This window comes from Vulpes vulpes, chromosome 15 (assembly GCF_048418805.1).
Source record: "Vulpes vulpes isolate BD-2025 chromosome 15, VulVul3, whole genome shotgun sequence".
Taxonomy (NCBI): Eukaryota; Metazoa; Chordata; class Mammalia; order Carnivora; family Canidae; genus Vulpes; species Vulpes vulpes.
This window is the reverse complement of record NC_132794.1, coordinates 62220635-62245239: the sequence shown is the minus strand read 5'-3', so window position 1 is coordinate 62245239 and position 24605 is coordinate 62220635. Positions and strand designations below refer to the sequence as shown.

The 24605-nt window shown below is 34.9% G+C and overlaps 1 protein-coding gene across 26 annotated transcripts in view; it reads right to left on the bottom strand.

Annotated features, from left to right (window-relative positions):
- The window catches only part of TCF12 (transcription factor 12), a 368612-nt gene that overhangs the window by 30796 nt on the left and 313211 nt on the right, over nt 1–24605 (bottom strand). For all 26 annotated transcript variants that reach the window (XM_025998239.2, XM_025998306.2, XM_072738610.1 and 23 more), the window contains 5 exons: nt 17941–18046; nt 16762–16901; nt 16330–16474; nt 15930–15994; nt 6761–6839 (listed from right to left, as the gene is read on the bottom strand). In XM_025998239.2, the coding sequence (XP_025854024.1) occupies nt 6761–6839; nt 15930–15994; nt 16330–16474; nt 16762–16901; nt 17941–18046 (535 nt within the window). The remainder of the gene's footprint in view (nt 1–6760; nt 6840–15929; nt 15995–16329; nt 16475–16761; nt 16902–17940; nt 18047–24605) is intronic.

The window sequence follows — 24605 nt, the reverse complement described above, 5'->3', positions numbered from 1 at the left end:
TCTTGAGAAAATGTACTTAAAATATACATAATTTAAAATTCTGTTCCTCCCCCCATGGCTTTACATAGTCTTTATGCCAATGTTAATAATGACTGTTAATATTCACCGGATTCTCTAGATCATAATTTACTTAACCATCACTATTCCTTCACTATTGGATGTTTTGGCTGCTTTCGGTAGGCTATTATGAATCGTATCTACATATTTCCATATTGTGAGTGGTAAACATTGTTATTTTCTTTTTGGAAACATGTCTTGAGGATAAATAGCATTTATTTGCATGCATGGAGCTCAACATGGAGCTTGAACTCAAGATTAAGACCTGAGTTGAAATCAAGAGTCAGATGCTTAACTGACTGAGCAACCCAGGCGTCCCAAGGATAAATAGCATTTCTGAATTAAAAGGTATAAACATATTTATGATCCTTAATTCACAAAGCCAAATTACTGTCTAAAGTGTCCTGCTACTTGTGCCATTAAGTTATACACAAATGCACCAATTTCAAATGACTGCAAATGCATTTATCTATTAAACATTTTCCCAGCATAATTTATACCAACACACATTATTTAAACACACATTATTATTTGGAAAGTATCAGTATGAGAACTGTTAAAGGTTGTTTGCCCTTCAACTTGCAACATAATAATAGAAAAAAAAAAAAGAAGTTCAGAGTAGAAAAAATAAAAAGGAAAAAAACTAAAAACAAAAAAAAAAGGAAGGATTAACTCGATGTGTTGGGGAGAATGTAATGTAGTGTTTAAATGGTCTTGTCAAGATAGCTTTAAAAAAAAAGACAACATACTTGATCAAAAATCTTATTTCATGACTGTGCATTTAGAAATAAATTACTTAAAGAAAATAATGAAAACCATCCAAACAAATACATGTTATTGCTCTTAATAAAAGCTTCAGGGACAGGCAGCCCGGGTGGCTTGGCAGTTTGGCACCGCCTTCGGCCCAGGGTATGATCCTGGAGACCCAAGATCAAGTCCCATGTCGGGCTCCCTGCATGCAGCCTGCTTCTCCCGCTGCCTGTGTCTATGCCCGCCCCCCCCTTCTGTGTCTCATGAATAAATGAATAAAATCTTAAAAAAAAAGGTTCAGGGACAACCTGAGTTTTATTAGAAATCCAAAACTAGAGAACTTGAAGGTTTATTTAATTTGTCTCATTTACTGCTAACTGAAGTTTTAGCATGTTTCACCAACCAATTCACCAAATAATGTTGTAGATTATTTGCTACATTCAGAAAACATTGATAAACTTATTACAAACTTATATTAAGTCATAACTATTATAGTTCACTTTCACTGAATAAACTGGTAATTCTATTCCCATCAAACATATATATTTTGCAAGTTAAAAAGTTGGAAAGTTTCTTAACCTGATTATCTCTCAATTATATGCATGTCATTGCATATAATTTGTGATTATATAAAAAATATTTGTGATTATGTAGAAAATATTTGAATACTAAAACTGTAAGAAAAATGTTAATGTACTTCATCAGATATTTTTTTTTTTTTACTCATAAAGCAAATTACATATTTTGAGGACTACTACAAAGTTTCCTGCTAGACACACAAAGGTAATCCTAATTCAACTACATAAATCATGGACAATCTAAAATTGTGCAAGGAAACAGAAGCTTGTGAACTAACTTATTTAACGAGCAGTATTTAGCAACCAGAGAAATCCAGTAACTGACTACATGAAGAATTCATATAAACAGCATTTCTATTTAGCCCGTACCTCACCACTGATTTTAGTGCACTGGTACTTTCCAAGCACAGATGTAGAATTATGAATTTTCTGTGGGTAAGAGGTTAATTACAATTCATTTTGAAAAAGACCCCAAATGACTTTGAATGTAGCTTCTTTTAAATGTTTACAATATTTTATTTTTAGACATTTTGTTTCATCTTTTCCATTTCCCTTTGGTGATTAGCCTGTAATAGGACTCTAATCATAAAATTATTTAATCTGTATAGGATATTAATACAAATTTTCTGTTTAAACACCACAGGATTGTTAGCATGCATCTGGTTGGCAACAGAGGCAATTTCTGTGGTTCTTCAACTAGTTTAGTGTTGAGGAATGAAATGTGCAGAGTTACTTAGATAAGAAATCACTCACAATCGTTATTTTTTTTACACTGATGCAAAGAAATCATATTAAAGTGTATATGCAAAATGGAATTCATTAAACTGGAAAAATACAAATACACTCAAACCTGTTTTGTTTTTATTATGGGATTGGCCTGCCTTCGTGTGACATACTTGGTTAAAACAGAATATTAACGTGCTTAAATCACTGATAACTGTTCGAACTTCATAGCAATGAATGCCAAGTTATACAGTTCATGGACAGAGCTCCTTGAACCCCAGTTAGTCCTTTCAAAAAATTCATGTTATTAGTCACAAAAGGGATGACTGGATAGTTTAGAAGAAGTCAATCCCAGAGCTGATGTTGGCATCTCTATCTCTAGCTTGTCATCATCAACTGTAGCATTATTACACACATATGGAAGAGAATAGCGGATTTCCTGCCTTCTTTCTCTGTCACTTGATATCTGGTGTAGACATATCTACTCACTTGGGGCTTATCCTTCCTTCTATTATATAAGCACAACCTTTCAACTGTTTTTGTAGTTAACAATTTCTGTAACTGCCCGGGCCTTTTAGGGATCACCCCGAAGAGCTAAGCCCTTATTCAAGAAGGATTGTAATAAACTTACCTGCTCTTAAAATTTAATGACCATTTCCCAATAATAAGCTAGCTAGGTGATTAGGAGAATTATTTGGCTAGAAAATATGGACAGGCTTTCTTTCATCACTAAATTCAAAATTAACCTAGTGTTTCTGATCTGGTCTCACTCTGAATGGAATTTAGAGTTAACTGGTTAATAAATTTAAAGACTAGATACCAACATTTTGAATGGCTGAAAGAAATTCTTAAAATCATTTATCATGCATTTTCTTATTTTGTTAGTTGCCTCCCTTTGTAATCTCACTTTATTTTTTTTAAAGATAGATTATTTATTTATTTATTTATTTATTTATTTATTTATTTATGATAGAGAGAGAGAGAGAGAGAGACAGAGACAGAGACATAGAGACACAGGAGGAGGGAGAAGCAGGCTCCATGCCGGGAGCCCAACACGGGACTCGATCCCAGGACTCCAGGATTGCACTCTGGGCCAAAGGCAGGTGCCAAACCGTTGTGCCACCCAGGGATCCCATAATCTCACTTTAAACTCAAACTTGCATGAGATCTTTCATACCTGGAAAAAAGTTGGATAATCCTTAATGTAGCACTGAGCACTCTGCTTTCCATAATTTGGCTCTTGCCAACCTTTCCATCTTAGTGTTTCACACTTCGTTCGTGGAGAGTTCATAATCAGTCATCCCCATGACTCCAGATGAAGAAGTCATGTGCTTTCTTGCATCTGGATCTTTGTTACACTCTTCCCTTTGGACCCAGGAAAGCTTTCTCCTCCTTTTTAAGTCCTGTTCTCTTCATGAAGTTTATCCCAACCACTCTAGCTTAAGAGTGAATTCTGATGGTTGTATTTTTATGTGTTTATCTTTTATTTTCTCAGCTAAATTGAAAATCTCCTGAAGTCAGATAAATGCCTAACACCAAACACACTGACAGATGATAAAAATAACTATCTCATTGATTAAACTAGCCAAAACTAAGGAATCTTTTCTTCCCTCTCTTCTCTTCCTCACTATTTCTATTGTACATGTTCTCAAGATTGCTACTGAGTATTGCAGTTATTAAACCTTTATTTATTTATATTCCAAGAGTTAGAAAGGCAAAACATGGTTTTGCTTGTCTGCTTCCCAAGTTCCCTTAGTAAACACACCCTCTTAAATACTTGTGTCCTTTCCCAAATGGACATAGTTATCTCTCTTCCACCTTGCTGCTAGAGCGCTGATTTTGTTCAGAAGGGGGTGGGGTATCTATCTTTTCCTGGTATGAACCAGAAAAGAGTAACTCTATTCTTAGCTCTTGGGTAAATCCTGATGTCTAAGATAAACATGGTGGGTTCCATTTTTGTTATGAGCAGGTATGTTAGGGTCCCAGTGCTGGCCAATGACTCATGAGGGCCAATCTGTTGAAAAGGCTTCTGAAAAAGATTCTTACAATGCAAGGCAAAGATGGCCCTTTTTCTTCTAATGAACATGGTTATGTCCACATATGGTATCTTGAATAGCTGAACTTGCCACCACCAGGGTGAGGAAGAACTGCAAAGAACTGTGAGGAGCTCTGACATACTGGTATCCAGAAATTTGCCTTGCTATGGGCTTCTTGTACAAGATAAGCAAGCTCCTTATTATTTAAGCTAGTCAAGACAAGAGATTTTCTTCCTTTTAGCCTAATTCATCCCGACTGATACATGATAACTATCTCAGAAGTGCCTCATAAGCACACTCTAGGTAGAAATAGATGTTCTTGGCCTGAAAAGCTCCTAAGGAAAATAAGTGGAATTTAAACAGGAATGATGGTTGCCTTAGAAGCTGCCTATGTGGCTCTTCACTTGTGTCTGACTGATGCTCAGGCATAGAGAACAGGACAAACGTAGAAAGCACACAGTGGGTAGATTTTTTTTTTTACTCTAGATAACAGGCTACTACCATAAAAGGTACCAAATAATTTCCACATATTATAATGGAAACTCTGGTTTGCTCCATCTTTTTCATGTGAATAATTTATCACATTATGCTTTCCTTTTTCCTTCTCCCTTTACCTTTCTGCCAATTTAGGGTGTGTGCGTATGTCTGTGTGGGGACAGGAAGGAAAATACTAGATACAGGAGATGGGAGAGAAGTGCAACTGCATAAAATCAGTCTTTGATGTGCTGTTTCAGTGGGAATAAAGAAAGAATTTTTCTTTGAATATGACTGCTGAATTGAATAAGAAGCCTATTAATACCTTCATTACACACTTCAATAGGCCATAGATTTTCATTAATCAGCTGAATTAAAGAGAAAAAAGGGTATCACTCATTAAACATCAAATAAAGATGGAGGAGGAATGTGAGATTTTACTTTGGACCATTATTTTTTGAAAAATGTCTAAGTCTTCCTAATCTCCATTTTAGTGATGTCCCCTCATAAATTCTAAACTCCTCTGCTGCCTGACTTCCCATTCAGTATTAATAAAAACCAAAGGGCAGCCCGGGGGGCTGGTGGTTTGGTGCTGCCTTCGGCCCAAGGTGTGGTCCTGGAGACCTGGGATTGAGTCCCGCTTTGGGCCTCTTGCATGGAGCCTGCTTCTCCCTCTGCCTGTGTCTGTGCCTCTCTCACTCTGTGTGTCTCTCATGAATAAATAAAATCTTTAAAAAAACAAAAAACAAAACAAAAACCAAAGGACACTTTTACAGCTCACTGGGCAGAGGTTAGAAGGTGGGAACACATAGTAAGAACTAATATACTCATCTCTGAGAAAGAGGTAAACAGGCTGTGGCAAAAATGCCACTGATAATTTCAGTAAAACTGTGCCAGAGGGGTGAGTAGGGTTAAAGTTACATCATTCTTCCTGTAATTTCAGCTCTCTGTTAAATAACAACTTTAAGTCAATGGGTCTTTCATAGTCCTGTCTATGCGGGGAACAGCTGTTCAACTTTTACTAGACAGCTGAAGCCACGGTGTCTGAGAAAGTGGCAGAACCCACTAAGAGCTGAAAGCAGCTGCCAGCAGTTCATCATCTCCACACTGGAATGCTTCTTAGCAGAGTCACAAAGCTAATACACAAAGCACAGGTGATAGCCAGGGCCTTGATATATCAGAAACCCTCAATAAAGCAAAAAGGTTTAACAACAACAACAACAATAACAAAGCCACATGGACTTAATGACATGATCAGAAAAAGAATCATTTCTGAGGTCAAATTCTGGAGGAACAGGACAATTTTTACCCAATTGTCTAATGTCTTTCCCTTAGAACTAATACATTTCTTCTTTAGCATATTTTTTTCCTCTGGACACTGCTCAAAAAATATGCTTTAAAATTATAGCTTAATGAATATTAAGCATTTTCCTATAGTTTTATTTATTCCTAATATTAAAAAATTTCTATTTTGAATAATAACAATTGTATTTCAACAAAGTTATACTGTAGGATAGTATCAAATGTGGAAAGAAACAGGAAAAAGTAAAACAAATCTGAACCACTTATCTAACTCTACTAACAATATTTATCCACATTCGTAGAGACTTCTTTTTCTTAGCAAAAAACCCTACATTATTCCTAATGTATGTGTGTGTGTATACGCATACATACATACACACATATATATGAAATAACAAATTAGTGGACCTAAAAATAAAGACAAACCAGCAGAAACTTATTCATCTCTGAGTCTTACGTGGTACATAGTACCATTCTTAGGACAAGGAAGAAAGAAGTTAGATATACTTCTAAATAGGTTATTTTGATTATTTTCTATGCTACCTTACCAAAAATCTTGATTTATCTACTCTATTTTGCTTTCATCACAACTGTCTAGCCTTATTTTTATCCTAATAACTGCTCCTAAAATTTATACTAAATTAAGAATTGGAAAAGAGTAATTCAAAACTAGCAAATATTTAAATATTCTCCAAAATGAGTAAGAGCAAGGCTCTGTTTACAAGTTTTCTCAAAACTCAGATAATTTTTTCAAGATTTTATTGGAAAATAAACAAAGTTCAAAATTTTCAAAGCAGCCCCGCAAATGTTTTTAAGTCAATAGATAAAACAGAAGCCTACCTGTGAGAGGTGAGGGTGATCCAACTGGTGTTGATGGATTTGATGGAAAACTACTGCTGGTATGGTCAGGAGAATAAATCTAACCAGAAAACAAAATATACATGTATCAATATGTGACAACAAAAAAATATAAATCCATCTGTATGGAATTATTTTTATAATCTAAGTTGCCACTCATAAAACTCAGAGTGAAAAACCGGTTTCATCAATTTAGGACTATTACATTACATAAGGCTATGTATAGTTTTATTTATTTTTTAAAAGATTTTATCTATTTATTCATGAGAGACACAGAGGGGGTGAGAGAGGTAGAGACACAGGCAGAGGGAGAAGCAGGCTCCATGCAGGGAGCCCGATGTAGGACTCCATCCTGGGTCTTCAGGATCACGCCCTAGACCAAAGTCAGGCGCTAAACCGCTGAACCACCCAGGGATCCCAAGGCTATGTATAGTTTTCAAACTAGTATTAAAAAGTATTTAGGAGCACCTGGGTGATTCAGTTGGTTAAGTGTCTGCCTTTGGCTCTGATCATGATCCTGGGATTCTGGGATCAAGCCCCACATTGGGCTCCCTGCACAGTGGGGAGTCTGCTTCTCCCTCTGTCCCTGTTTTCTCTCTCAAAATAAATCAATAAAATCTTAAAAAAAAAAAAAGTATCATATATTCCAGGGGTGCCTACCTGGCTCAGTGATATAGCATGTGACTCTCATGAGTTTGAGCCTCACGTTGGACACAGAGACTACTTAAAAAAAAATCATATGTATTCTAATAATGAGAGGGAAAATAGATCATATTTGTTTCTTTATCACTGTAGCTGAAAATTACTTACATTTCTGTTAGAAAAAGAGAATGACTGTAGAATTCACACATCTAATAAACAATCTTTCTTAAATATATCATCCAAATAAGTGATATTCATTAAAAAAATAATTATCTCCAGAAACTATTATCTTTTGATAAGTCTTACCGTTTAAAAGCCAAAGAAAATAATTTTTTGAAGTAGCTATCCTCTCTCATTTAAAAAGCTCTCAGTCTGATCAACTACATTTTTGCCAAATTTAGCTCCAAATGATGTATCATATAAAACTGAACTTGTGGGGATGTCTGGGTGGCTCAGTGGTTGGGTGTCTGCCTTTGGCTCAGGGCGTGATCCCGAGGTTCTGGAATCGAGTCCCACATTGGGCTCCTGGCAAGGAGCCTGTTTCTCCTCTCTCTGTGTATGTCTCTGCCTCTCTCTGTGTCTCTCATGAATAAATAAATAAAATATTTAAACAAAAACAAAAAAAGAAAAACTGAACCTGTGTCCAAAGGGTATATTTTGTCACCCTTGAGGAAAGTGGAAGAAACCCTAAAAGTCTCTCAGATAATGTTCCCAAAATGATTTGTTGATTTTACCTCCTAAGAGGTCCACTTCATTCATTCATTCATTCATTCATTCATTCATTCATTGAGAGAAAACACAGGGGAGGTGGCAGGAACTGAGGAGGAGGGGCAGAGGGAGTGAAGGATCTTTGGTAGGCTCCATGTTCAGCACAGAGCTGCACATGGGCTCAACATGGACTTGATGTCACCACCCTGTGATCATGAGCTGAGCTGAAATCAAGAGTTAGATGCTTAACCCACTGAGCCACGTGGGCACCACTAAGAGAACCATTTAAAAAAGTATAACATCTAGATGCATAAATTTTGGTATTTTGGCTGAAAATTTTGTTGAAATTTTTTGTATTTATTTCATATTGCTAAAACATTGTGACAGACAATAGTGACAAGTTTACCCAATTAACCATTAAATATTTTAAAGGTCTCTTTAATCTAAGTACTAAGAGTTCCTAGGAAGTTTTCTCTAGGACAATTCTATTTTTATAATGAGCATAATAAACCATCCTCACATCTCAGTACTTAACTTAGGGCAGGACAATTCAACTTATGTGGATGAACTGTGGTCAAACATTTTAAAAAGGAAAACTACTTGTGGGTGAAAGGAGTCATCCGATAGAAATACCCTTGCTCTGAATAAGCTTAGAGCTCTAACGAATTTAAAGAGACCCAAATTATAGCCAAGAAGGGGGTCTCAGCACTGGTTTTAAAGACAACATAATATGCTGAAAAAGCCAGATATTGGGACAGGCTCATTGAAAACAGAATTCTACAAATCATAATCATTAAACACAACAGCTTCTATTTTTTAAAAAGAAGCAAGCACTGATTGAATTGCAACCAGCCAGAAAGCCTATTTTCCTTTGACTATGAAGGGATATACTATACCTACCTCAAAGAAAATAACATCAATTTGTATAATGTTACTAAATTCTAATTGTAAATGCCTTTAATCACCAACTCTCTCCAAACAGCCAGATCTAGAAATTGTATATTCAAGTTAAAAAGCCATTTTGGAAAAGCAAAACTATGGAGACTTCAAAAGATATTACGGAAGGACTCAGTAACAGGGAGGGTAGTATGTTGTATTAAGATCAATACTGTTGGTCTTAAAGTTGTTACCTTTTAAAAAATCAGGATGCACATATGAAAATTAGCTAAAGGTCACAGTTTGGTTCTTAGTGGGCTGCATACAGAAAATGATTTAAACCATAAACATATCCCTTTACTTTCATAAATCACTATTTCTCACATTCAAGATTCAAATAATCATAATTTTTAGGAACTGATATTAAGTTTTATGAAATATGTCTTAACTCTAATATTGGTAAGGCAGGGAAGAGTTGATAACATTGAGGGTGAGAAAAGTTTCAGGTTCATGCAAAACTTCTGATTACCATCAAGTAGACCCAACTCACTGAAAAGATTAATAGCATGACAGCAGTGGAGAAATAGCACTGCATCTCCAATACACTGTCCTGGTTTCGTTGTGTTTCTTCATAGTGTTTATAATGATCCTTCACTGCTTAAACTTGTTTACTTGTTTTATTACTGTCTCTTACCTTTTTCCCCAATAAAATGTATACTCCAGAAGAGCTAGGATTTTGTCTCATTCAGACAGAATCTGAATTATACAGGATTTGAAGGAGCTTCAGATTCTGTAACAGTGCTGGTAAATATATACTTGTTGAAGGAATGAATATTATCCTTGTGAGAAGTTACTATTTGAGTACTTCTTTTAAATCATTGGATCTAATTAATTATGTAGGCTCTGTCGCTCTTTCGTGCTGCCAGTTTCTTTTTTTAAAAATTTATGAGAGCATTTGATGCTTTTTAAAAAAATGATTTTATTTATTTATTCATGGGAGAGAGAGAGAGAGACAGACAGACAGAGGGAGAAGCAGGCTCCACGTAGGGAGCCTGACGTGGGACTAGATCCCGGGTCTCCAGGATCATGCCCTGGGCTGAAGGCGGCACTAAACCGCTGAACCACCCAGGCTGCCCATCATGCTGCCAGTTTCTTAATGTAGGTTTCCCTCAGAGCTCTAGTCTCAGTTTTCTTTTCTATTTACCTGTGTTTTATCCCTCAGTAATGGAACTTTTGAAAGTATCAACTATGACATCTCTATGAATGACTACTAAGTTGACATTTCTATCCTCACATACTGGTTGCTGGACTTCTCTGTCTGGACATACTCTTTCATTTCAAGCTCAATTTGTCAAGCCAAACTTTGCATTACTGCTCCAAGCTTCCTACTCCTCCCTTCATCACTCTTCTGTTTCCTCTACTTCAGTACCAGCATTCTCATAGCCACCAAATCCACTCTCTCCCCGCTACCAGCCCCCTCCACCCTTCCCACCACAGACTCCAATACCTGCAATTCTCTTGCTTCTGGGATAGGAACATATCCTTCTCACTGCTGTGACACTACTTTAGACCTTTATTAGAATTATGGATGGATTATTTAAGTCTTTACATTTCTAGTGACTCCCTGCTCCTTCACGCCATATGTAATTGCCTGAGTTATTGTCCCTAACCAGTTTTAAACAGTCAAATCTGACATATTGTTTCCTGCTGCCTACTACACAGAATGACATTTGATGTCTTTCATAATCTGTCACAGAAATATCTTTTTACCTTATAACCTACTTATAACCTTATGTATCCTATAATCCAAACAAAACATATATATTTTTTCGTTTTCTGAATATGGCTTCTCCTTTCAAAACGTCTATTTCTTAATTTCTCCCTGATGGAATTCTATACCAGATGACAGTCCAGATCAAATGTCACCTCCCCACTTATACTCATCTTCACCTCCTTTATACTTAGAATAACTATGCTTTTCCTGAGTCTTTTACTTTACAGTATGCTGTACGTTTTCATTTTTTGTATACTTGTCATATCATCTCTCCTTGACTGTAAGCTCTCTGAAGGCAGAAACCATGTAATGTTCTACACTGAATCCATCATTGCTATCACTGCTTTATATAAGTAGGTGCTGAATATTTAAAAAAAATTGGAAGTAAAATGCACTTGAAATTTGCTATACTTTTTGATAAAAATCAAGACTCAGTAAATGGTATTATTTCTTAATATTTATGTAATGGAGTTCAGTAACAGAAATACCAAAGGGGGCTAAAAGATCCTGTTATAAAGCTGAATTCACTTATAAATCAGTTTTATGGTATAAGTTTTGAGAATAATGATATGGTGATGTTCCATTATTTCTGAGAATTAGTGTAGATGTATTAAGCAGTCCATATTGTTCGGCAGGCATGGGTTTTTGAAGGTATAAGTAGACTACCAAGACAATCAATTGTGGGCTTTAAAAAATAATTATAAAAACACATATCAAATATAAAATGTATCAAGTATAAAAATATATAATTTTCATTTTTTTTCAAAAGCAGCTTCTCCAATTGTATAATAAAAGGCATTTTTTCCACTCACCCATCACACTGTCTAGTTCTCCTTTTCCCTAAATTAAAGTGATGACAAACAAATTGTTATTAATACCTTTCCCTGAACTGACAGCCTGGCAAAGTACAGGACTTTTTCTTGTACCTTCTACTTTCATAGAAAGAGTGGATATGTGGAGAGGAGGAGCAACGCTACATTAACAAAACAAAACAAAACAAAACAAAACAAAACAAAACAGGATAATACAGCCTTTTAGATCACAGATTATTTCATTAAAGTTCACCTCTGTATGTTTATTCTATCACCAAACCACATACAAATTATACTTGTTCTATAGAAATTGTTATTTTAAGAAATTCTAAAATTAGACTGTATTTGACAAAGAACATTCTAAATCAGGATTTTATTACTTTTTATACTTTCTGACCTTAAAGAACTCCTACACTGATGTTTGAAAAAAAAAAAGAAAAAAGTCAGTCACTTTAAAAATGGTGATGGGAGTGATTTAGAATGTAAAGCATAAACACAAAGTAAGAACTCATTCTGCATGCAGTCCATGGTCCTCATACTGTTAAATGACCAATGATGAATAACTCCCAATACCTTCTGCCAGGCTTAAACGGTAATATGCCTCATTTTACTGCAACAAATGAGGCTCCTCCTCCTATCAGTCATGGTCCATTCCAATCAGCAGGGTGCCAATAAGCCAGAAGCTAATGAAAAGGGCCTCAGACAAAAAAGAAACAATGGAGGGCTCCCAAGCCCAACCTTGGAACTGTGAGCCCAATTTTTTAAACACTACAGTGCACATTTCAGTTAATCTTTATTATGCTAATGTTATTGAGTCTAAGGAACAAAGAAACTTATTTCATGAATTACTTTTAAACGTCAACTTCCCTGAATTTTCTTTTCTTTTGTCAGAGACTACTGACCATTTAACTATCCAGATTAAAACACACACACACACACACACACACACACACGCACGCACGCGTGCGCATGCACACACACACACTCTCTCACTCTCCCTCTTTTTCTCTTTGCTTGGAGGTAGAAATCAAAACATAAATTATCACAAAGAAGTCTGATATAATCAACAAAGTTAAACAGTCCTCTTGTTTGATCTCCTCTAAATTAAAGACCAAGTGTTTTGATATGGTATTAGGCACTGAAATAAACCAGATGTTTCTTCCTCTACATAACTCTCCATGGGCACAATCTTAAAGGGTTATTGTCTGGCAAATGTTCAGGGAAACACATTAGAAATGGCACGAATACCCAGATTTTCCTTTCCTTCTATCTACCCTAGTTTATTATCTAAACTAATGCATAATCCACAGGGCTTTGGGAACTTTGTGTAAATACTTTCATGTACAATTCTCTTTCTAGCTATCCTGAGATTAAGACCACAATTATCCCGGCTTAAACCTAAAATAAAGGAACCTTTGCAAATGCATTATCTGGCCTTACATGTTTAATCACAGTATTCTGTGTGCTCTTTAATACCTAAACTAAAGAACAAAGGTTGTACCCTGTGATGTTTCACACATGAAAGACCTTCTAAGACATGTATGAGACAACTGGGGAGCTAGAAATAACTACGAATGACAACAGCATAGTGTTTTTTCCATCTAAAAGTAGATGCTTTATTAAAAATGTCATATTCTAAAGAACTTAAAATTTCAAAGTATTTATGGTCACCATTTCCGAAGATCCATAATACCTAACATAAAATTCTGATATGCATGTTTGATTCTCAAATGTAATCCTCAGAAAATTCCTTCTCCTCATCTCTTCTAATCCTTCCTACTCCTCCCCATGTAATGTTTTTGTTTTTCAGTACGTTCTGTGAGCACTAAAGTAAATGTAAGTCTGTAATGGAAGTTAGAGAAAGAATGTACTTTGGGGAGGTGTCTGGCGGGGAGGGGGCAGCAGATGGGTTGAAGGAAGGGATTTCAAGTGTGCAGACTATGGCATGCAGTGATGGAGCAGATGGAATGCATCACCATCAGCTATGACAGAAATGATTTATGGAATGACCTGGCTGCTCCTGCCTAGTAACAACATAGGATGACAGAGCTGAGTTTCTATGACAACCAAAGCCCACCCACTAACTAGATTAAACATTCTTGCCTGGCTTCCACTCATAGAGAATTTGGATGGTTTTTTTTTCCCCTAATGCCAACTGGTTTGGCTAGTATGCTGGTCATAATATGGGAAAAAAGTCAGCTATAAGAAGGGGAATTGAAAGGGAGCTTGAAGGACAACCACTGAGAGAACATTACGAATTCTTCCCTGCCTACCTGCCAAGGTTTCTTTACAGAAGTTTTCCTTGCATAAAATAAACAAAAGACCTGTGAGGAAAAAAAAGCCCCCAAAATGTAGGTTGTATTTTTTAAAGTTGACTAGAATTCAAAGTTCAATGTTATCTGTCCTCCTACATGTGAAATACCTGCTACCAGATTCTTTCAGAATCCACAGAAAATATGGCAAGCCAATCAAATTCTTGGGACGCCCTGAGATTTAATATTGTAGAAAAACTTTATTTCTAAGCAGATAGTTTTCATCAGGTGGGAATAAATCCAGAAAAAGCAGGACCATTTCCTTTAATCCTTATCAACACCTTGTGAAACTGCAGTCACTGTAGCATTTCTCTTTCTGGAGTAACAATAGTGAAAAAGACAGTCGGATCCAGGTTCCTACCTAATATATATGGGCTTTACCCTTCCTAGCTTGGTGATCCCTAGGACAAACTACTTAATCTTTCTGAGCTGAAGTTATTTAACCTTTTAAACTTTAGTTCCTCATCTGTAATGTGAGGATAATAATACCAACCTCACAGGGTTTTCTTGAGGATTAAATGAAACAAAGCATGTAAATGCTTAGTATAATGCCTAGTACCCAGTAAATATTCAAATTATAGCTGATATTTTTGTGGGCTTTGTTCTTATCTTCACTATTTTTGTCATATGATGCAAGACTGAATTCGACAACCATTTACTGAGCTCCATTTTTTGTGAGGTGCTCCACTATGTGGTAGTTGAGTTTGCCTTGGCTTCATTACTCAAGAAACTTGTACTGGGATGCAGAGAAAGGTTTATTTACAGAAACTATATACAAAGAGGTTTGTCTCCTTAAATGTTCAATGGCTGCTTCCTCTACTCACATATTAAGTGGTCTGCCTTCCCCAGGAATAGCAGTAAATGTGTCTGATAGAGTTAACTGCACTTTATAGAAAATGTAAGACAACTCTGTGGGAATTCTGAGAGGCATAACCATTCAAGGAGAAAAAAAAAAAGAGAAGAAAGAAAAAGCCTAAGGAGAAATTCAGAAAGTACAAGGCAGAAATGCCTCTCTTAAATAATTAGATTTGGAGTCTTTGTGAATTACTGGTAAATGCTCTCCCAAAAGAATTCCAAAAGAAGGGATTTCAGTTTTATTTTATTTAATTTATTTTTTTAAGGTTTTATTTATTTATTTATTTATTTATTTATTTATTTATTTATTTATTTATTTATGAGAGAGAGAGAGAGACAGGCAGGCAGAGACACAGGCAGAGGGAGAAGCAGGCTCCATGCAGGGAGCCCAATGTGGGACTTGATCCCCGGGCCTCAGGATCACGCCCTTGGCCAAAGGCAGGCACTAAACCACTGGGCCACCGGGGCTGCCCAGAGATTTCAGTTTTAATGTTTTAAGGATCAGCTATTAAAACAATCATTGCTTTGTCATTAATGTCCTGATGTGATATAAATTAGCTGCTCAAGAAAATACTATGGGATTCCTTCAAATGAGTTTTACTCATGTTAGCATGTGTTCTTCAATGAATCTGGCTTTTTTGGGGAAGACTCTCCTTTCCTATTTCTTGAATCAGTTGCAGATGATTATTTTTCCTTTTAAAAAATTTGCAAAATACTTTCTTCCTTGGAAAAATTTCCTATGAACACACTTTCTTCTGTGGACCAAAAGAATAACTGAGTTGTCTTTCTTGGTTCCATCCGACTTACATGGGCAATTCACTTAAGTGTTTATTTAAAACCAATACATAAATTTTAACAATCTCAGTAATTTTTGCTTTAGATCTAAAAATTCGCAAATTTCTCTTCTATCTACATCTGTTTCATTAAATCAAAGACGTATTTAAATTGAATTTAGAAGGACAGGGTCTTGTGGGAGTGGGGTGAGAAGGTATTCTGATTTATTTTAAGGACAGCAAGAATTAATACAAACTGAGAAGAGTTCTAAATGAGATATGAAGTTGATTGTGTTGTAACTACACCCTTTAACTATGGCATGTACTGTCCACAAAATATAGCCACTGCATTCAGTACCGTAAAATTCATTCAGCAGAATAGGTAAAATCAATACTCACAGATGCCAAAGCCTTTCCAAGTGCATCACCTGTCTGTGAGCTTCCAGCAGCAGTCCCTCTGGTTCCTGGATATTTCAGGCAGAAAACAAATGAAGAATTTTAGCAGGTAGGCATGACTTTTTTTTTTTTTTTCATTCTGCCATGATTTCAAGAGTGCTCTCTACCATTATTTCACACACTGTCACGATAAATCAGCACGTATTGTGTATGTGTTACACCACTTAAGTTAAAGATGGGTTCCTTACCAGTTTCTACATTAATGAAAATTAAAAAGTTTTTCTTCCTTTCTTTCTCATTTTAAAACTTAACACTAAAGAGCATATTGAAAGATGTGGGGTCGGTTTTCATTTAAATCCCCAAAGTAGGTTTTAGGGAGTTTGGCCAACCCAAAACAGCTCACCTAGAATGCTATCTGATCCATTGATGGGAGGAGTGTGTGAGGCAGCAACATAAGGCGAACTGCTGGTACTGCCACGATGGAAGCTAGACATTGGTGGGAGACTCGTGTTTATGTCTGTTGGTGAAACTGAGTGTGGAGGATAGCTCTAGAGAAAGAAGGAAAGAAACATGATCTATTAAATACATTTTCTGAATAATATGCACATATAACTGGACAACTATTATACAGGTCAAAGAGAACATTACAAGTTAGCAGCTGGAAGAGTGCTGCTATTGTCATTTACTTTTGAAAAAGGCATACTAAACACAGTGAGCCTAGAAGTATTTCAAATGTTAGAAGTTTTGGCAGAATCAATTCTTACATTTGTAATCCAAAGAGAAACACAAACGAAGACAAAGTATTGCTGCACCCTAGTCATATGTTACAGCCTACCAAGCGGTCATGTGAATGAAGGCTGCCGTAACTACTGGATTGAGACATGTGGGAAGCAGAGGTCCCCAGAATTCCACCAAAACCAGGCTGGCTCATCCCATTTGATGAACTCCAAAGGTCAGAAGAATTGTGGGTCCCATCTAAGACGAAAAGAGAAATACAAAATTTTTCTTAGCTAAAATTTTTTCTTTTATTTTGATGCTGTAAGAATTCAAAAAGATACCCTCCAGATACTTCTTCCCTCCCTTTCCCAATCCAGTCTTCTATCTTAGTTTTTTCCCCTCCAAACTGTGTAATTACTATTTAAAGGAAGGGAAGAAAGCTTTATAATTAGAGTGGGAAAAAAGTAAAACCAAACTGTAGTAGGCAGGTTGTCATAAAAATCCTCAAAAGATCTAAATTAATATCAAAGAGAATAATAAAAATCTCAAATTTGAGGATAGGTTGGATTTAATTTTGGTTGAATAGTATAACCACAAATATACCAAAAAATTCTTTATAATAAGCAATGTACATTATATCAAATATTATGAAACTGTGGAATAAAGAATTTTCTCTGATAGAAAACATAAGTAATTGATAATGACTACCTTATAGTGTGAAATGTGTTAGTAATGACTTCACTCACGAGTGTAAAGTCCAGGAAGCGTTTATGTAGTGATTTACTGCTTCCATAGTATAGGCTTCCCATAGTCCAAAACCATAGGAGACCAAATAAAAATGATTTGCTAGATATGAATTAAAGGAAATGCAACACTTTTTCTTTTTTAACAAGCCTTATTCTGTTCTTTGATATCCACTCTTTATATTGATCATTCTAGGAGTGATAAGAGTCTATAATTTAAACAAGAAACTCGTGTTAATATCTTTCATTCGTTTAAATTCTAAAATGAGAAAAAGTAGTTCTACTCATTTTTTTCAACTGAAGTCCTTTATAAGTTTGATCAATACTAGATGGACACACCAATGGTTTGCTGGATAGTCCAACTATACTGCAATAAGCAATAAACAGCATTAGAAATTTTAAACCAAATTTTAATTTACTTTGGTCAAAAATACCTACATAAATAACATTTGAATTCCTGTTTAGGTATTCTTTTTCCTCACAATCTTAAAATATTACCTAATATACAATAGATATAACTGCTGTATGATTGACAACTATTTGGCAGTACTTACCTTGCATAAAGAAAGTGCTAGCAAACATACTGGTTGGTGGCTTGGGAGATGGATAACTAGGAGATTCACGGTTGAAATCATCTGAATTTGGGGATGGTGCATATACCTTTAAATTAAACAGGAAATTTAATTAAAATGTAAATGACTATCATATATATCACTTATGTAAAATGAGTATTACATTTCATAAAGGGCCTAAAAAGGCCCAGTTAATATCTGTGTAAAGGGCTGCCACAAATCCAAAGAAACTGACAAAAAATCCACATATATAATAATCTTACTATCTTACTGTATTTGTTTTTAGCTGATTACTAGAGAAAAATACTACTCCAAAAATCCCCATATGCATCTTTGTGTGACAATTACACCAAGTGGCTGAATGATGTCATAAATGTTGTTTTGTTTACAAAACAAATTCATATAGGCTTATTTGGATTCAAAATGTGGTGGTGGAAACAATGTCTTTTGAATACAGCATGAAATAGAATTTGGGTGCATAAAATTCATTCTTTTCACTGTTACAAGACTTAACAAAATCAAAATGAGTTGGGTTAAAGAGTCACTATACTTTGTTATTATTAAAGGATAATCATAAGAGGCACAACACAGGTTTCCAGAAACTTGCTTAACTTAGTAGGGTTAGCAAAATTAAAAGCAAATTCTGCTGAGGGATTTTAACTTTAAGTAAACTTTCAAGTCTGCCACAGCTTTAAGAAAAGTTATTCAGGGGTCCCTGGGTGGCTCAGTCAGTTGAGGGTCCTGGTTTTACTCAGGTGATGATCTCAGGATCATGGGATCGAGCCCAGCATCTGGCTCTGCACTCAGCACAGAGTCGGTTTGAGATTCTCTATCCTCCACCTCCTCTCCCTCCCCCTGCTGATGTGCACATGCATTCTCTAAAATAAAATATATAAAATCTTAAAAAAAGAGAAAAATCTCATTTAATTTGTCAGAGCAGTATTAATTTCCTTTGGTAAACCTTTGTTTCAGATAAGCAAACTATGAACATTTTGAATTGGCAAACGGCCAACATAGCCATTTCTCCGCAAAACTAAATGGACAGCTAAATAACCTTAATAATCAAAATAGGATAAAACCATTCTCATCATGATCGCTAAAATCAAAAAGGAAAACAAATTAATTAAGGTGATGCACACTCTATAAAAGAGTAAACCAAGAGTCAGGAAGAATGAAAAGGTGTCCTATTGTGAACAGCATAGAAAATATATTTCTTTTGTTTAGTTAGATAAGAGTACATCCATTAAATGTCACTCCAAAATAAAAATCCTAAGTGTTTACTTAAGTAGAAGAAAATAGCTACTTTATTAAAATTATGAGAGCATGTATAAAAACAATCATACACATCTTTTAGGCACAAGCATAGAATATTTCTGGAATTACACGTAAGAAACTTAGTGGTTACACCTCGGACTTAGAACTGGGAAGGAAGACATTTACTTTATGTCCTTTCACATATTCTGGTATTTTATCCTGAGCATGTATGTCTATGCACTAATAAAAAAGTTGAGGAAGCACACACTGAGATTAAAATGCAAGTCAAAATTTTATTTACATAAACTATCATTTATATTCATTTATTCTTCCTCTGAGGCATTAACTAACTATAAAGCCTCTTGACAAATTACCTAAGCTTCCAAGACTCAATTTCCTCATTGGTAAGATGGTGCTAACAGTACTTGCATCAGGGGGTTGATGGGAAAATCAGATGAGATAATACATATACAATGCTTTTAGCATAGTAAGCACGATTAGCTAATAATATCTCAATTATCTTTCTGTCATTCTTGTAGGAGCCATTATTCTACAAAATATTGCCCTTTTTCAGTTCTTAAGGGCTGTTTCTTAATTTTTGTCTGCATAATACTACTTAGAAATACAATTCATGCTAAATAGAAGATTAAAAAGTTATTTTACATTTCTTGCCAACTAGTTGGTTTAATACTAGCACAGGTGTATCTTTTCAATGTTACTTAGGTTAGTTTCCTCTCATATCCCAGAGATAAAAACTACATACCTGTGCTACCTGACAAGTTTGGGACAAGATCTAAGAACCACCTAGAAAGACCCTAGATAAAGGAATATGGCAGATAAAATGTGTTTTCTTCCCCATTACACATACTAAATATATTTTTCTAGTTTAGTGTTATACATAAGACAGTGTCAGAGTGAAATAACTGGGTATGTACAAAGGTGTTTTGAATGTATTATATAGGCTGATGGGCAGGAAGAGTTTTTAGGAAAGGAATTTTGCACTTTTTTTCTTTTAATCAAGTATCAGTATCTAAACTTAGCTACACCTAGATGTCCTCTGTCCCTTTTATACATAGGTTTTTCCAAACTAGGCTGAAACTACAAACAATGAAGAATAAAGTAAATCTAAAGACCAGTGAGAAAATACAAATGAGATGAAATTTACAAGACAGCATTAGAACATATGCTTCTTGTCACAAATGCTTATTTACTATATACACCATTATGATCTCAAAGCATGAAATACAAAATTCTCTAACTCTATCCGCGTTATAGATTGATATAATATCTAAGCCTCCAACTTGTGAAAAAAACTCATTGTGATGTGTCATTTCACAAAAAACTACATAATTTGTCAATTTAAATGTGTAATTTGTCAATTTATATTTACCTTTATTCCCATTCAATTCACTGTATTCCATACATAATATACTACACTTTAAAAGATTCTAAATTTTTGCAATTATAAAAGCAAATATAGGATAAACCTGAATGTACTGATTTACAATCACTGTTAAATGAAGAAGAATATGCTGATCAGATAATCACTGTCATGGAAAACAAGAAAACCAAGATAAACACAACAAAAGCAGAAGAGACTTGCCTATTCTTATGTAAAAATTTTAAGCTGTATGGAAAAAACAAGGCTCATTTTAGAGGTAAAATTGTTTTTAATGTTAGTTTTTATAAACAGACTTTGAAAAGGAATGAATGGACTTTTAAAAGATAGATCTTATAAATGAAAATGGTAAAAACTCTAAACTATTAAAAAAGCTTATCATTTATTTACTAACATAAGTTCAAAGTTTTTAATCATAATAAAAATGTTTGAAAAACCTGGTTCTTAAAGAGGCCCATCTAACAGCATTTCTAACACCGGCCAAATAACTTTACTTTTGGTATCTTAACCATAGCTTGCAAAAACATAGATGCAATGTTATGAAGCAGCAGTTGTGCCAGTCTCAATTTTTCAGATCAAAGAGTTCTTGCGGCAAAGCGCAACTGATGTGGTCTCAAAGACTTTATTAACTCCAGATGTAGGGGAATAGTCAGCCAATTCCACAAAAAGAGCAAGTCTCTTTTAGTTACAATCAGTACTGGCCACAAATTAAAACCAGACTGCTTATGTCATCTGATCACCTGCACATAGATGCCAGGTTTTTTTTCTCTAGTTAATGATCTAATCATACGTTTACATCTTCAGTATGATTTTGTATCACAACAAACAATCTTAAAATTAAGAGAAAGGAATATATATGCTTTAAAATAATTAAAATCTACCAGGAATCAAACTATTCAAAAGAGAAATAGAAGAGCGCCTTTCTGGCTCAGTCGGTAGAGTTTGTGACTTTTGATCTCAGGTTTGTGAGTTCGACCCCCACGGTGGGTGTAGAGATTACTTAATAATAGTAAAAAAAAAACCCTAAAAGAAGGTATAATTAAATAATTTAAGATATATTAAAATGTGGTAGATATTTATAACTTTTCTTTAGAATTCTAACTTCCATTTCAGAATGAAAGGCTCACAACTTTTATCATGACACTGCCTTCTTTCCCAAGCACTTACACATTTTATCCTCCAGGAATGGGGTGAGAGAAATTTTGAGTGTCTGGTGAACAGAACTGTAACATTTATTCCAACTTGAATGAATATAACTGAAAATCTAAGATCCCTTCCTGTTAAGTCTGGTTGAAAAGAACAAATCCACATCAATATCTTTAATGTCCTCATGTCACCCACCCGAACTTACTTTTTAAGAGTGACAGAGCATTTCAGGGGTGAATATTCACAATTACTCTTTACAGTGATTACACAATTATCCTTGGGATGTTTTAGCTCATTCAACCAACTGGGAGTCAAGTTAACAAAAACATTCCTTTTTACTTGCTTGGATGATTCAGTTTTGTCATATGGATAACTCCTAATTCAGGGCAGATCATTCTCTGTTCAGCTCTAAAGGCTGGAGCTGTGCACTGTGTTCTTGATTTCAATGCATCCTTCCTGTGATTAATACTGGAAACATCCTTGTCAGGCAGGGAGCCATAAATGATTTTCTGATAGTTATTGAGAAAAGATGCGAAGTAGCAGCTTTTGCTAAAAAGATAGGTTTTTCTTTTTCATTTTTTTAAAATTGTGTCACATCCAGTGATGGGTTAAAAGACGATGTCATTCCCCATGCCTTTAAAAATAGATCCATAGCCTGTGTGGTGGCTGATATTTTTAAACGTCCCAAATGATAGGAGATGAGTTAGGAATTCTTTAGTATGTGAGAATAGCTATAAATCTTAATTAAGATACCCTTCCACAGAAAATGAGAGGAATGCTTTAGATGAGCACTATCCAACAGAGGTCTCTGTGATGATAAATATGTTCTACATCTGTGCTATACAATATAGTAGCCACTAGTTACATGTGACTATTGAACACTTGAAGTATGAACAGTACAGCTGAGGAACTGAATTTTTAATTTTACTTTAATCAAATAGTTACATGCGACTAGTGGTTACTATACTGAACAACATAGGTCTAAATCATTTTTCCTTACTCAGTTTAGAATTGCGTAAATTATTTTGAAAGAAATATTCTTGGAGTCCAGGCCTATGAAAACCAGTATTAGCCTAAACTGTCTAAATGATTTAGGAACATCTTGACCTGATTTGGAAAAAAGAAAGATGGAAAAGCTTATCTGAATATGTTCTTACACAGTAATTATTATTAAGATTTCATTATATTTAGGCATCTATTAGCCCTATTGTCAAGATGATGTAAATAGCAGTCTTCCTTAAATTCCAGTATTTTAAGTAACATTAAAAACTTTAATACATGCTAACAAGGACCTCCCATATGTGAAAAGTTTAGTAAGAGAAATCATCTTTAGCACAGTCTTTATCAACTTACCAAGGTAACAAAACGTTTGGCTAATGTACCCTACACCACAATTTCAAAATAAAAGTGTAATATTATATTCAGGAATAGCCACTTAATTTATCTGATTTTTATATAACTATATTTTGTATTAAACAATAATAAACTTATAAGATATACCACCTGAGGACCTAAAACCGGGGAAAAAAAATCTAGGTCACTGAAAAAAAAAAAAAAAAGAAAACCACAACCTAAGGAAAAGTATATCTTTCAGAACTGTATTTAAACCCCTGGGCCAATAATTTTTAAAATATGCATGTTATGGGTCAACACTTAAAAATTAAGAAAAACTAGGTAATTACTATAAGAATTTATTTTTTGGTTATTGATGATGAACCCATCCAAGTTCCTCACACAATAAAACAAACAACAGTTTCTAATTCTGAATTTTGGGGGCCCTGAATTTAGTAAAAAGAGGCTGTTTAAAAAAAAGAGTAAAGAAAAATTTTGCTTTAAGAATTATACTGATTCAGACAAGGATGCTAGGTAGGTGTTAGAGGAAGTTCAAGAAATTTCCTAAAAACAATTTCCTATTAATTTTTCTGATCATTCTCAAGCCATTATTTTCTGTGAATACTGATCTAACATATAAACTTAAATAAAAAGCATCTTTAACCTAAATGGCAAAATTTTAAGGTTTCTGAAATTTATGGCTTTCCAATTTCCTTGTTCCTTTCTCTAATAAAAATTAAAAGAAATATAACCCCAAAGAAAGACATTAATGACTTTAAATAAATCTATAAAACCATTGCCTAATTTAAGAATTTTCCAGTATCTGGGGATCCCTGGGTGGCTCAGCGGCGGTTTGGCACCTGCCTTCAGCCCAGGGTGTGATCCCGGAGTCCTGGGATCGAGTCCCATGTCGGGCTCCTTCCATTGGGCCTGCTTCTCCCTCTGCCTGTGTCTCTGCCTCTCTTTCTCTCTCTCTCTAATGAATAAATAAAATCTTAAAAAAAAAAAAAGAATTTTCCAGTATAAGAATACTTAAGTAACAGATTTGATAAATATTTAATGCTTTCAGTACCTTATTACTTCATAAAAATAGAAATTTTGCCATTTTGCCATCAAGTCCAATCTACTACTGGAGTTTTTACGGTAATTCCAAGCCTAAGTGGGAAAATATTTACATAGTTTCAATATCAAATACCCTAAGAACTCAAACCAAAGGCATTATAAAGCACAACGTCTGAAGTACAAGGACTAACTCAGGGACATATAAACCATCTCTGAGGATTCCTTTTATCTAATTAGCCTGCTAAAAACACAACTGGGACTTCTGTAAAAGGGATAAAAATACGTGCTTTTATTTTCAACAGTTTCATAAATAAAGGGATCAATATATTTTCCCAAGAATTCCTAGAGACATATTTAGGGGTGAAATTAAGTAAAATTTCCTAACAACAAGAAAACAAAATTCCAGTTTTTAGTACAAAGCAGCTCAAAAATCAATTACTAATTCTGCTATCAA